At 34.9% G+C, this 15,947-nt stretch overlaps 1 protein-coding gene across 42 annotated transcripts in view; it reads right to left on the bottom strand.

Annotated features, from left to right (window-relative positions):
• Nucleotides 1-15,947, bottom strand: part of NRCAM (neuronal cell adhesion molecule) — a 140,660-nt gene that overhangs the window by 10,430 nt on the left and 114,283 nt on the right. For 16 of the 42 annotated variants that reach the window (XM_048947278.1, XM_048947289.1, XM_048947298.1 and 13 more), the window contains 2 exons: nt 3,119-3,250; nt 1,442-1,520 (listed from right to left, as the gene is read on the bottom strand). In XM_048947278.1, coding sequence (XP_048803235.1) covers nt 1,442-1,520; nt 3,119-3,250 — 211 coding nt within the window. Of the gene's footprint in view, nt 1-1,441; nt 1,521-3,118; nt 3,251-8,485; nt 8,639-9,757; nt 9,884-10,393; nt 10,460-15,872; nt 15,909-15,947 lie in introns of all 42 variants that reach the window. The other 26 variants (XM_048947195.1, XM_048947166.1, XM_048947215.1 and 23 more) reach the window with 3 other exon arrangements.

Below are 15,947 nucleotides of genomic sequence, written 5' to 3'. Positions count from 1 at the left end.
CATTTAATAAAACACTATGCAATTCTTTAGATTGACTTAAATCTCTTCAATATAGAAACAAATTCAAATTCTGCTACAGGTCACACGTGAAAGTAGATTTCAATAATTTTAGTCTAGACCTGAGAAAACATATATTCAAGTCACAGAATTTGTACAATTATGTATAAGGGCCAGCTTCTGCTGCTGAAAGTTCCAAGTACTGAAAAGCAGAGGAGTGATACATGAGAATGCAAACTGGACTGCATAGGAAAATGCATACAGTACTTATTTACATCTGCTTCCAAATGCTGCTTTATACTACTGCTTTTATCAGCTAAATTAGATTAGTACATATGCACTTAAGGCTGTAACAAAATGGCACACAAAAATGATTAACCTAAGAACAGAGTAGTATTGTTTGTTGTTTTTTTAAAAACCACAAGTAAGAACAAACAGAAACTGTTCTTTGGTATTCAGACTGGAAATCGAATGCAGCCAGATCTATATGCACATTTCCCTTATGTGAGAAAGCTAAAGCAAGAGAATTTTTCTTGGAAAAACTGTTTTTTGTTTTTTTTTTTAATCTGTGTAAGTTAAGCATTTTCAATGTAATAAAGGTTGTTCACAATAATTTTAAACACAGTAATACACTGTAAAATGCATTACAATACATAAATAAAATATAACACCATAGACATATTTAGAAATTAAGAACATTATTTGAAAAATTGTGGTTCAAAAGCACCAAATGATATGCTGCTGTTTTATTTAATAATCTATACTCCCATGAATGGACTTGCCAAAGCATGCTTCTTATGATGTCAGGAGATTCAGATAGACTACTTTTAGAATGAAGGAAGAGAGTCAGGAATAAGAGAGTTGTATGCTTTGAATCTGCTTTCTCTGTTTCTTGCACTGAAATACATGGAGGGAAGATCTGTTTTTTCCTGTAGGACATTCCCTCACCTCCATGTTTAACGTTGCTGCCTCGTTATTAGATTAAGTGTTACCATCAGTGGCATTTTAAATGCATTTGTTTTCCAGGTAGTGGAACACAAGACTGCCTTTATTAACCTTCAATTAGAAATGTATTTTTAAAAAACATAATGTCAAATGTCCTCTAACTAAAAGGTTGAAAACATACTCTATTTGATATTTTAAGTACCTGAAACATGGGTTTATAAAAAACCTCCCTTTGATTCCTCCCTTTGAGACAACTGTGTTTGAATCTGGATTTCAGCTTGCAATTGTGGCTTTTTCTAAACTCTCAATTATTTAATCTTGGACTTTTATTTTCTTTTCTTATAGCATAGTTGAAATGCTACCTACAGTTCTATAAAACAGTGGAAGCAGAATCTTTCTCAACACTGAAATAAAGTTAGTCTTGAAATTGCAAGTGTGATATTACATGAAGTACATGTGATACGAAGAGTGAACTGAACAAACCACATCAGCTGCTCACCTGTATTCACCAAACGTTCCATCATCTTCCTTCATAGGCTGTATTTCTGGATCAGCATGTGCATCCTCCTTTTCTTTCACTAAAATATTTGAAATAATAACTTTTATCATTAAACAGCAAGGCTAGATACCTTAAGACCCTAATTTCTCAAACCAATCAGATTTGGCTAGAATATGATTTAAATAAAAATAATTGATTGAACTGGAGCCTTAGACTACTGCATGTTTTCTTTTGAAGAAAAAGATCTGTTAACTACAGAATTTTATCTTAATTCAAGTACAAAACACTGTGTCATCCTGCATGAATAAAACTTTTCCTTTCTTTCATTACAAAATAAATACTTGTTAAAAATACTGAACTATTTTATTTTGAGTTATTAGCAGAGCTATTGTTTATTGAAATCTGAATATCCGCATTCCCCATATTGCCTCTTGATATTTCTCCCACATCAACTGATGAAACTGAATCAAATTCACTTGTATTCACTGCTTGTTTCGTTCTTCTTTCATGTCATGCCCTAACAACGCACTAAAAGCATTGCAATAGAGTCTCCAGGAAATTTTAAACACCATTTGAAAAATATTAATGTTAGAAAAGAATAGGCTTGGTCTGTTCATTATTTCATTTCTTTCTACGACATGATCAAAATCAAAGGAAAAACACATAAAACAGAACCTAAACTTAACACAATCTTATCTCTTGCACATCTCTATTACAGTTTGCATTCACTGGTAAGACTGCATAAGTCTTGTGTTAATTTTTGCGTGTAATTTGTCTCCATGCAACCATGCAGCACAGAAACCTGCCAATATCTGAGAAGATAAATGTTTACATGAAACATATTCCTATAAATTAAGAGTGTTGTCACAGTAAAATAATATACTGGTCAATAATTATCTTCATCATGGTTTTCTTTGTCTTTCATTTCCTTCTTTTTTTAATATTATTTTTACCATCATTATTACTATTGTATTATTATTTTTATATGGATATTATTATTACCTTATTATTACCTATTACCTATATAGGATATATTTCAGTATATCCAGTATAATATATATATATTTCCATAATCCAGTATAATTGGATTATACTGCTATATAATCCAATATATTGCCTCTTATCTTTTATTCTGGTTATTTCCACACTTAATTTGTACATCATCAGTTTATACACTGTTGATTAAGATGATATGAGTCATTCCTCATGATAATTCATAACATCTTGAAATGAATCTGGCCGCTATAATTTCATATTAAAATAATTCAGTACTTTTTAATAGCCATCGGTATTCTGAAGATGACATGCTAAAATTAAGACAAAAATAATTTAATAAGAGTTCTAAATCAGCTCTTTCTGGTGAGTTAAAAGGCTAAGCTTGGGGCATGCAGTTCTGGCAGGATGGCCAAGTATCCCAAAGAAAGCTCAACCCTCTCTAAAGTGTTAATGTAGGGTAATAGAATCACTCCTCTAAGGATGAGCGAGAAAACTCTTTTTAGGGACTGAAGTTGTCCACCAGTAGGCAGATTGCTCCCAATGAGCCTACCAAACAATAGGACTGATTTCTCATATACCCAATACAATTGTGTATAAACTAGGGGCAAATGTAATCTGAGATCTGTGATACATGGATTGATTACCAGGAGATAATTTTACTTTTATTGTTACATATCGTACCTGGATATTTGCCACCTTTATTCCTCCTTATGAAGCAAACAATCAGTAAAATCAAGATAAGAAGTGCAACAGCACACATAAGTCCAATGAACCATCCTTGAGTAGCAATGTCTACCTGCCGACTTGCCATTGCTGGAGAATAGAAAAAAAACATTATGAGAATGTTTTACCTGCATTAAAATTCTATGTTAATTAAATTAAATAACAGTCAGTATACATCATTTATTAATTAAGGAATAACACTTGCAAAAACTAGTATTAAGAAAAGCAGTGATATTGTATTTAGTGAATATTTTCATTATTTAAAATGTTTCCAAGGAAAAGTGCACAGAACTTATTTTTGAATATATAAGAATTCTGCCAACTTTTTTCAACATTTAGGCTTAGCAGCTATTTTGCAAAACATGTACACATACTGTCTTGCTTTTCACGAATTCCAGGACCGTTTTCAACCATTTTACATCAATTGAACTACTGAAATGAAATTGCAAATTGTAATTCACACAAACACTTAGATTGCATTACTGAAATGAATAAAAAGGCAATACACATTAGCTACTGCACACCTATTAGTCAGAAACAGAAACAGACGGGTCATCCAAGACCATAACATTCAATTACAACTGAAAATCAACAATGAAGCATCCTTTAAAGCCTTATTAAGCATAATGTGTTCTTCCTCTCCTCAAATGTGTACAGCATCCTAAAATTTATCATGATTGCCATAATTTAGCATTAGTGAGAACTTAACACAAGGCAATTGGGAAGCTTTTCCTTTACACTGTTTCTCTCCATCCAAATGCTGATTCCATTTGGAAAATAATGTAAACAATAAGGAAACACTACAGTCAGAGTGAGGAAAGAAATTATCTGTGTGGTTTGGTGGCTGGAACTACTACTAGTCTTTAACACAGTAGGAGGATTTTCCTGGATAACCTTATTTTCCACTCTCCTACTTGGAAATACACTAGCCAGCAACTGGTCTTAGGATCTGCTGTTGGGAAAAAGCAGGAAGGGTGACAGAAGCTGGAAATGTGAGCTATAGACAGAAGACATGAAGGTGAAGTAGATGGACACCCACTGAGACCTTATTTATTCTCCTCCAAGCCTCAAACCCAAGAGTTTGAAACTCTGTGGAGAGTCATCTCTGTCTTGAGAGACATAAACAAAGATCATCCTTCCACATGAATGGGGAAAGTCACGTGCAAAGGTTTCCTATGCATAGCTCATATAGTGTTTTGTTTCAGTATTACTTTTTTTCTGACTTCATGAATTAAGCAAATTTTTGTAAGGACCAATAGATCTCAGCTTAGAAGACACTTTGCACTACAGTCAGATTGTACCAGGGAGCTGGGCTTGATCCTTATGGGTCCCTTTCAATTTGGATGTTCCACAAAGACTTATTTGTTCAGTGTATCAGCTCCCATGGCACAAGATTTCACCCGTATCCATTAGGTAATGTCCATGAGCTTTCTTCTAGTGAAGTGGAGGGCATAATGCACAAAGAGCTTTACACACAGAAATGTGAAAGTCATAGAATCCCATAAAGATTTTCACCTCTCTTTGAGAAGATGCGTCTGTAAGAGAAAGCTCATAAGAACATATTACAGAGAGTCCATTTTCAATGGAGCACTAACTGTCCAAGCTCATTGAACCACGAGTCCACGTGATACATACACCACACACTCTTCTCCTTACAAAACATGGAGGGTATAAACTGCTAATAAGCCTATGCTTGCATCCTTTGAGCAATACTGGAGTCTTGCTTGGCAGACAAGAGCTGACAAGAGACTGTGCTAGAGTGGCAAGCACACTAACAAGAAAATGTAACAGTTACAGGTCAGAATTCAAGCCCATGTCCCAGTGTTATTTCTTAGTTCAGAGAGGCTGAGACAGCCAGCTTGGAAACATCAGCAGCATACGGTCCTAGAGGGTCTTCCTCAGGCTGCATGAAGACTGTAAGTACCTCTGAGTACTATTTTAACAATTTTTACATTAAAATGTTAAAAAGTCTTATGTGTGTATACATATATATATGTATAGCTTTTATATATATATATAATATTTATATATATACATTTATACCTTATATACTGTAAGTATATAAATACCAATACAAAGGACAATCTTAAACAAAATCATGAAGGCAATCTTCCTCTGAATTGCAATCAAAGTAATATATATTTTGTTTTCATACTGACGTCAAAATTATTTGGAGTATTTTACATATGCATTTATAATAAGGCATTAAAGGTTGTATAATAAATACTGTAGCAAAATGCAAAAGCACATTTAACATTCAAATGTAATAAAAAATAGCAACAAGCAAAACAACTCATGCATAACAGTATTTAAGATATATGGGAAAAAGCAAAGATGAAAACTTACTTATGCAGCTTCCTGTACTCTTTAACTTATTATATATCCAGTGAGAAAATGTTTCTGGACCTCAGTGCAACTTTAAAAATGGCACAGAATTTCCTGTGTACTCTAAGCAAATCATCTGCCACAGGCAGAAAGACATTTACTGCTGCTGAACTGCTAATAATGCAGATGTGAATGCAATAGACTACTGGTATGCTTAAAAAAAACCAAAACGTGCATTATGAAGGTGTTCTGTAGGAAAACTTGCTAAAAAAAAGAATAAATGTGGCAATATGCCAAATATTGCAGTTGATTTCCTAATTAAGGAAGCATTCCACGCTCCAATATTTTTCTTGTTATCTACTTCATTGTTTGCAATGTTTAAAAGTATGATCTAGATTAAAGACAGTGTGACATACATTTTTTCTTTAAGAAATCACACAGAATTATAGAGGTTAGAAAGAACCTCTGGAGATCACTAAGTCCAATCTCCTGCTAAAGCAGGTTCCCTAGAGTAGGTGGCTTTTGAATATCTCTAGAGAAGAAGACTCCACAACCTCTCCAGGCAGCCTATGTTCTTCCTTACATTCATAGGGAACTTCTTGTGTGCCAGTTTGTGCCTATTGCCACTGGGCATGCTGAAAAGAGCCTGGCCCCATCTCCTTGACACCTTGCCATTAGATATTTCTAAGCATTGATAATATACTTCAGTCTTCTCCAAGTTGAACAGTCTCAGACTTTCCTCACAAGGAAGACACTCCTTAATCACCTTTGCCACCCTCCTTTGTACAAGATCCCTGTCTTTCTTGAATTGAGGAGCCCAGAACTGGACACAGTACTCCAGAAGTGGCCTCACCAGGTCAGAGTAGAGGAGGAGGATCACATCCCTCAAACCTGCAGGCCATGCTCTTTTTAATGCAGCCCAGGATACCACTGGCCTTGTCAGTCACAAAGATGCCCTGCTGGCTCATGGTCAACCTATTATTCACCAGGACATGCAGGTCCTTCTCTGCAGAGCTCCTTTACAGCAGGTCAGCCCCTAACCTCTACTGATGCATGCAGTCATTCCTTCCCAGGTTTAAGACTCTGCACTTGCCCTTGTTGGACTTCATAACACTCCTCTCTGCCCAACTCTCCATCCTGTTCAGATTTCACTGAATGACAGCACAGCCTTCTGGTGTGTCAGTCATTCCTCCCAGCTTTGCATTGTCAGCAACCTTGCTGAGGGCGCACTCTATTCCTTCATTCAGGTCATTAAGATGCTGAACAAGACTAGACCTACTACTGATTCCTGGGGATCACCACTAGCTAAAGGCCTCTAACTAGACTTTGTGCTGCAGACTGCAACCCTCCGAGCTCTGTTAATCAGCCAGTTCTCAATCCATCTCACTATCTACTCGTCTATCCCACGCTTCCTAAACTAATCTACAAGGATGTTATGGGAAACTCTGTCAAAATCCTTGCTGAAGTCCAGGTGGACAACATTCACTGATCTCCCCTCCTGTCTTGACATAGTAGAAGACTGGACTGGTCAAGCATGGTTTGCCATTGGTACATCCATACGACTACACCTTATAATCTTTTCTTCCTGCTGTGTATAACATTAGATCAAGAATCACAAACAGTGCAGTATATGCATAAAACAATGTCTTTAAACTCCTTTCAAATCCCCTTCTTCCTTAGTAACACGAAGACATGAGCCAAGGTTCATTCACAGTTATGTACAGAATTCCTTATCTACCAGTTCAGCACGCTTTGTTCAGGAAGATGCTTCTGGGAAGGTTTTCATTCAGCTTGTTTTAAGTTACACAGACTTGATCCTTTCTTCTCTTGATCCTTTCTTAACTGCTGCTTCAAACTTTGGATTTTGTGTATTTGCATAAAATACTACCTATTGCCTTTTATACTAGTTGTTGTCCCTGGCACAAATAAACTCTCTGCTTAGCCCATGCAAATTTGTTTGGCACTGTTATTCAGCACTGTGTTTTCAAAGCTTTCCTGTAACATAGTAAACTGTGATCAGAAATGGAAGAACAGATAGCAAAAAAAGTATATGATTTTAGAAAGCGTTCACATTCAAATTGTTATATTCATTATTTACTTTGTTGTCTCGTAATTATTACATACTGTTCAAACATATGTCATATTTAAACTACTTTCTTAAATCATAACATTCTGGAATTGGTGATGCTACAGCTAAATAACTATGCATGGATCAAAATGCTTGGAATGAGCAGCAATACAAATAAATAAAAATAGCTGACCAAGAACATGCTGTGATGACAACAACATATTCAGCATTAACATAAAAAAAAAACTTTCCACAGTGCTCCTCCTCCAAGTGAAATGAACAAACATTACTGATTTGCTTATGAAAAAATTACCACTGCACTCCTTTTTAGTATAATGATATAGAACTTAAGTAGTCTTGCTGACTCACAAAACATAGTTTGTGAAATCAAAATAATTATAAAACCAGTATAAAATTGGAAAATAAACATTTACAAGTAAAAATCTCATAAGAGGAGTTTAAATTGCATAAGACATCAAATTCTGCACTTCTGATTGAACACTCATTTTGGAGTTAATCAGATTTTTTTTTGTATTAAATCTGATGATATGCAGATTGTTAGATTTAACTGTATATATTTAAATCTAGTAATGTACACGTTATTTAAATACAACAGTCTAGTTATATTAATTAGAAATAAATTGAATAGGTCATCTTTGTGCACAGTACACAGATGGAGTGTGAGCAATATCTTGCCTCTAATATAAAGAACAGAGAACACAGTGAATTGAAAGGATTAAAGCATTCATAATTTACATTTTAAATGTGCTAGCAAATCTAGGAATTTAAAAAACAATTCAACATTGCTCTAAAAAAAAAGAAGAAACAAAGATGCTGGCTACAACATGTCTGAGCTAGAAGCAGTTCAACGTTTCAGCATGTGGTCTATTGAAATTCTGACTATGACACAGAATTGGTACGGTGTGCCTCACCTGGACCTGTCTCAAACAGATCCTCTGAACTCCTAAAACCAGACAGGCCCTCAGCACCAACTCGGACTTTATATGCTGTTCCTGGTGTTAAACCCTTTAACACAAAGAAGCTTCGAGAACCATTTACAATTTCTTTTTTCCAATCTTCTTTGCCTACAAAAATTTTGGGAAAACAACATATTGGAATTTTAATTGTCTATTTGTTACTGCAAGTTTCTAGACAGAATGCTATTAATAGTTACTTGACTAAGGTATGGACTGGCTGAACAAAAATTATCTCAAAAAATAATAAAACTGTATAAGATTATGACTGCAAATAATATATTGCATGCAATATATTAAGTAAGACACTGTAGATTAATTATGAAACTATTTTAAACATTTGTTCCACTGTACTATAGAAATATTCTCATTTATTTTCTTTAAAGGCCTATTGAACTTGCAATTATAAAACACATTAAAATAGATTTTAATCATTTAATTAGATTGCACTTCTGTAGCTTTGGATAACATTTACTTTAGCACAGAAGTCTTACTCTCTAATCTGAATAGACCATACTTTCTGACCACCATCTTCTTTTCCCAGTAGTCTTAGCTACTTCTTGGACTAATATCCAGAAAAATGCATTTATATTCTTATTTTCAGATAATCTTAAATCATAACTTTAGAAGGACAGAGTATTTGAATAGAAATATTTTGGTTTTATTAGGCAACTATCTGTATTCCAATTGTCAGCAGCGTTCTCAAAGATTAAAACCTATTTTACGCCAAGAAAAATATGCAAGTTGGTAGATACCTTGCCTTAAGGTTTGATTTAACAAAGAAGATTGTTTTTATTGACTCTTTCATTCTTCTTTTTTTTTTTTTTTTTTCCCTGAATTGGACATAACTTATGAGAGCAGTCATATCCCATTTTAATGTACAAATTCATACTTTTACACATGTAATCACTGCATCATAACCAATTTCAAGCAATCTTCTTTTTTTAGAAGTTCATGTTCACAATAATTTATACAATAATACAAAGGAACAAAGGCTGATTTTCTATCTAATCACCAAAAAACTACTACACATTTATATTATCTATAATGAAAATCATTTGAGCTCCTGATCCAGTTAAAAAAACAAACAAACAACAACAACAAAAAAACCAACAAAGCTTCTAAACATTTAAGAGCTATCTTTAATACTGGGTCAGTTTTGGACCACACTTAAAAATCTTTGAAAATATATCTGAACACTTAGGATAATTTAATGAAATGACTTCTTACTGCCTGCTACACCATATTCAACATAAAAGTTGGCATGATCTGGTCCCTCATACTCCCAACTGATATTGGCATAGGTCTCAGCAGCAGCTGTTGTAACATTTCTGATCCTTGGATAAAGTGGTTGCACTGAATATATAATAGAAAAACAAAGCAGAATATGAAATTGTGACTTCATACACTTAAAAAAAAAAAAAGATTTTAAGAAGTTACTATGCTGATTTATATCACATACAAGGAAAGTATAGTACATTTGTCATTGCTTCCGTTATTGGAAATTAGCAACTAAATAGCATGCATCATTGTATTCTACATAGCTACTACACTGAAATTAGAAAATAAAGTCTAAGTACTCTGGTGAGCATGCCCTGTATTGTAAAAAGTGCCAAACACTTTAAAATACCTAATTGCCAAAGTCTCAGAAAACACTATTCATCAAGGAGTAAAATGCAGACAGCTGGAAGACGAGAACATTCTTGGGGCAACACGAAATGGTAGGAAAGAATGGAGGTAAGAAGTTTGGCACACAGCTCCCTTTCCTCCACTTGTCACAGAATGGACCAGAAATGCCTCAACTGCAAACCCTCTGCAGGATTTTTTCTCTATTGCTGTGATAACGATAAAAAAGGAACACAATACCCTTATAGAAAGTTGGACGGACAGTATGCATGACTGGGGAGGTTGCAAAAAGGATTTCTGAATATCCTTCACCATCAGAGGGAGTAGGAAAGAAAAAAATAAACAGTAAAAACACTTCACATCAAAAAGAAACATTTAAATAACACAGTAAAACCTTACCTGTCAAACGAATAACACATGCACACTCTACACTCATGCAGATTAGTTTTACTTGTTAAAATATGAATGTCTAAGTGATACACATGTATTTGAAAACAAATGGAAGAATGAGTGCACTGAGACCCTCGCTTTTACAGAACATTTCTGAAATCACCTTCATTGCCATTAAGGATTCACTGCACCTTCACACACTGAAACACTACATATTGGAAAGCAAATATCAAAATACTCTGGTGTGAAGGACTCGGTCACTGGAATGCAAATTCAAGAAGCTGTGCATGTTAAAATACAGCGTTTTATTGCTCTCATTGGACAACAGTACTTTGCCCACATCTATGAAAAGAAATTTGTTTCTCTTCAGCATCTTGTAATTAGCCACATTTTTGCTCATTACTTAATTTTTTGTTTTCCAATTACACTCATTACAAATGGACACATACTTAAGTATTTTTGGTTTGTATAATATCAATAAAAATATATTAAAATAGTTTAGTGCAAACACAAAGGAGATGCTCCTCAAAGGCATGAATTTACTTTTCAGTGAAAATGCCTTACTCTGTTTTCCACTAACATTTTGATCCTGCTAGATTTTTTTTTTCCACCAGAAACAGCATGAAACACTACGGATAAAATCTTAGTCTCATGAAAGACAAAAGTGACTGAATTCCAGTGTCTTCATCTGTACCAGAAAATAAAACGTGCCCACTCTCAAGAAGTTGCTGCGAAGATTTTATTCACATACTTAAACTATTTTCTCCTCAAAACAGGGTGGCCTTGTCTATACAGCTGACTAGAAGTAGTTCCAAATTAGATTCAGATAGCCTATGGCTTGCTTTGGCATAGTAAAATAAATAAATCCTATAAACAGAGTAAGTAATATGAGTAGTGCATCTAGAAAACAATTGTTTCTGAGAATCTTTAAAAAGATCTCTATGAGGCAAATTCCATCAAATCTGAAAAAAATTGTTCTTGTTATTATAAATTTTGACAATATCAAGCCTTTTACTTCCATACTAGCTTATTTTTTTCTTAATTCCACTTCAGTATTACGCATACAACTCTTCAGTCTATATTAAAAGAATTACTTCCACGTTTGATGTCTCTAGTGCACATCTATAAAAGTATATGAGGTATATAAAAGTGTATAAAATATACACTTCTTTCAACAACCAAAATTATAGCGAACAGACTTATTTAAGAAATTAAGAATATACTTATTCTCTGTAAACACCATAACAAGAAAGCACAAGATTTTAAAAAAGCCATTGAGGACACTAAGTCAACAACAAAAGTATTAAGGAATATCAGGCTTTGGTAGAGGAAATATGGTCTGTAATGTAGTGTATGTAGTGCATGTGAATACACTATAGTAATGCAAGGAGATAAGACTCTGCTTGTTTGTGCCACCTGAAGGTAGCAAGAAAGCAAGCAAGCTTGAAATTTACAAAGGTGCAGAATCTGTGACTGTTGCAGTCAGTACTGGTTCTAATGATTCCAGCAGGTCTGGAAATTTTTAGTTAAGCCTATGGATATGCCATATTTACAACATGGATACACATATTAGAAGTTAAAAGGTGGCTGATGGATCCCGAGGCGATGATAGCCTGACATTGAAGTAGTTACAACATGCAGAGCTTGTCCCCAGTCTATCCAGTGGCAGAACACTGTGATTTACAGCTACACACAACGCTGTGCACCAGTTGTGCACTGACGCTACACCAGTTGTGCACGCTACACCAGCACTGTGCACTGACAAAAGGCTCACATTAAAAATGTTGGAATTGGGCTGTTAATAATTTACAGTTTTTATATGGACCAACTTCTGTTCAGTTCCTCTGTTCAATCAAGATATTTTAACTCCACCATTCAATGCAAAATTTGGCTGGCATCTCTGAGTACTGCTTCATTCTTCTAGTGTAATATGGCATTCAAGCAATTTCCGATGTCGAGAAAGGCCTAGGCTCAAAGTAATGTTTTCCTGTCTTTTCAAATTAATACTATTGGTTGTTTTTTTTTCTTTTTTTTTTTCTTTTGTTTTGTTTTGAGAGAGAGAAAGGTTTTTAATCTTACAGCCTTTCCAAAACAGAGTTCATCCAAATAACAGTTAACCTTGGACTGCAGACTCAATGGAATTTAGTAATTTGTGATAAGAGATAAGAAAGGATCTTAGCAACAGAACAGATACTGTCTCTGAAGACTTAGTTTATCAGAAAAGTGAATTAAATATTCTCCAAAGTGATTAAACTTTAGTAGGAAGTTTCACACGATTCACTAGATTTCTTGGAAGAAATGGCTGATCTGTGATAAACTCGCATGTGAGGACTCTTCAAATGGAAGAGAAACATCAAGCAATGTGTTGCAAAGAATTATTTGAAATGCACATACAAAGCGAAAAGTAAACTCTAAGAATGTTCCCCTGTCACACACACGAAAGAAAAGGTGAAGAAAAAAGGTGACAGATTCTTTCAGAAGCTGTAAGACAAATGCAGAAGGGGTTTACTTTTATTTGCTTTTTAACCTACAACTTTTACAATAGGAAATTCAAGCCTCAGTATAACAGTAGGACTGAATTCCATTTCTGGCACTGAACGACAGTCATTAGTCACTTCTTAGGCTATTTAAGCCATTGCAAGCAACTTCCTACAGATGAGAAATGACTCAAAAAGGGAGGTAAAACAGATGGCAAGTAGGGAAAATGATTTAAACAAAAGCATCTGTATGGAACAAAGAAAACTGAGAAGATCCTGTCTTCTACAAACACGTTATTTACAAGCTCAGCTGAGAATGATTTCTAACCTAAAGAACTACAAACTAGAGACTCAGAAGAAAAGTGAAGTTTCAGAATCAGAAAAAATAAAAAGATTCCTTTATCCAATCTCTTATCTTTGACCTTTTATCTTTTCTTCTGAAATTGTTATTTTACCTTATAGGGAAAAGGCAGAAAGGCTTGTTTCAAAACTTACTGATCTAGAAAATACTTCAAAACACTTAACATCGGTGCAGTCATTATGATGAAAGTCAGATGGGACGAATGTTGAAAGTGTAGCGGTAAGCAGTCTTTGGTAACTTTTTTTTTTAATGATAAAAGACTACAGTACAATGAAGGGCCCACGACTGTCTAGAAAGATTGCAAAAACCAGCAAATATATTTCAGGCCTACAATAAAATAGCTGAATCCCTAGAATTACTGTAGCATTATTTCCCTCCACACATTACGTATACTCTGAGAAGTGGGATAAATCCCAAATTGTACACCTCTTCTGGGTTTAGACACTTTGAATTCCTCTAGGACGTTTTGTCCAATGCTTCTGACTGATCTGGGGCAGCTGACAAGTACAAAATTTTCTCTGCAATTTAGGCTGCCTGAATCTGGGACCTACTGTTTTCTTAACTTCCAAGTTAAAAGTGTTCAGATTGAAAAAGAAAGGCTATATGCATTTTTCTGGTAACTCCTGTGATTCAGAATGCAAAGTTGAGATGTTGTTTTTGATAGATCACAAAACGCTTGAGAATACCTAAATTTCACATTCTCCTTGGTTTGGGTGTGGAACCCATCAGTAAGAACTCTATCTACTAATAGGCCCTTCTGCACTCAATGGAGGAGTAAAAATTCACTGCTTCTTGTGTGGGCTGAGTATTTCTGTTTTCCAAATCCACCCACTCACGGGATCAAATAATTTGGCACTTGATCTTGATAATATGATCCTCTTTTTCCTTCCTAATAGTGACATAGTTAATCGTGTTAATGTAAGTAACCACTGAGAACATTTATCTCAAAGCTGGTGCAACTCAGATATCGTAACAGATGTCATGGCTTTAGCTCTGTCCTGTTTGCAGTTCCAAAGTTTTCTTTGCAATTGTAAGAGCTAGATGCAACAGGGATATGTGAAAACTTTGAAACCATAAACAGCATGAAACCAAACGAAGCCATCTGCTTAAGTTTTTGGAGAATCTGAGATGACAGCTCTGAAATGTGAGCTGCTCCAGCTGATCATACAAATAAAATGCTTTCTGCTAGCCACAGACGGTGGAACAGCTATAATTAGACTGCAATTTCACACAGAGAATCTATTTTTCCTTGCATGAGTTTTTGTGCTCAGCTATAAATAATGAGAACTTAATTTACATTTCTGGGGCTGTGTCCAGGACTACAAGCCGTGTTTATTGTTCCAAATTGTGTTGCCTCCCAGCTACAACCAGACTAAAAAATGGTAATAAAGACTTGTCATTAAAATAAATCTAAAACTCCATAACTTACCAGAAGTGCATCTGATATCAAAAAGCACTTACATATACATATATTCGTGCAATATATAAATGCACAACTGCATGCATATAAATATAGTCTGACTTTTCTTACACCAGTCTGATTGAATGAGGTGAATGAGTGGCTATTTTCATGGCCATATCATTATTAAAGCACCTAATCAACAAGTGGAAAGAAAATGTATGTAAAACAATTAATGCTGTCTCTTCCAAGTTCGTGAAAAATGATGGAAACTTTCACAGAGATTTTGACTTGGGATTTTTATGGTCTGAGAATCTGAAACACAGATATTTGTTTGTGTTAATGACAATCCTGTGATGACACATAGGTGTAGAAAAACCCTATTCATAAAAAACTGGATGAAGAATACCTTGTTTGACAGAAGAACAACATTACAAAGAACTGACTATTACTGAATTCAAGAATAAGGATCATGGTATTTTCTACTCACTTCAAGCATTCACTCACAAGATTTGTGAACCTAGGAGAGCAGGGAGTCACCTGCCTCTATATTCAATCAGATGCTTGAATTGAGAAGTATATAGAAGGTATTGTCACTCATCTGTCTGCTACACATAGTTGTTTGTAAATGAAATAAATGTGATCAGATGGATAGCACTAATCAGCAGAGAGAAAGAGAGTGCACCTACTTTCTTAAAACAAAAAAAATGCACAGGGCACAGGAAGTAAAAATCTCCTTTGTAGATGTGCTGTTTTTCTACTCCAATTCATCAGTGCTAGTGCACCTGGACCCTGAATATTTATGACTGTGAGATACATCTGTTATATGTTCACAAATAATTAGACTTTGCTGAAGCAAAGCTAATGAATTCCCCTGGAACTCTGTGGCAAAATAAGCAGATGAAAGGTATTAATAAGCATTCTGGATTCCCTTTATTTTTTTTTTCCTAGATAGAAATATTTTCTTCCAGCACTGATTAATACTCTGTATAATGATGTGTTGCTCAAGATTTTCTGTCCTGACCCCTGCAATTTCCCCACTTTAAGCACTGCAAAACCCACACATTAACAAATCATGCAGTTTTATTTTACCTTTGCCTGCACCTACAGCAGGACGAAGAATACCGGCTTAAATGGAGGAAAACAAGAATAGGAACACTATATAAT

The sequence above is a fragment of the Lagopus muta genome, chromosome 1, assembly GCF_023343835.1.
Source record: "Lagopus muta isolate bLagMut1 chromosome 1, bLagMut1 primary, whole genome shotgun sequence".
In the NCBI taxonomy this organism is placed as follows: Eukaryota; Metazoa; Chordata; class Aves; order Galliformes; family Phasianidae; genus Lagopus; species Lagopus muta.
The sequence above is the reverse complement of the archived record's forward strand: the minus strand, read 5'-3'. Positions and strand labels throughout refer to the sequence as shown.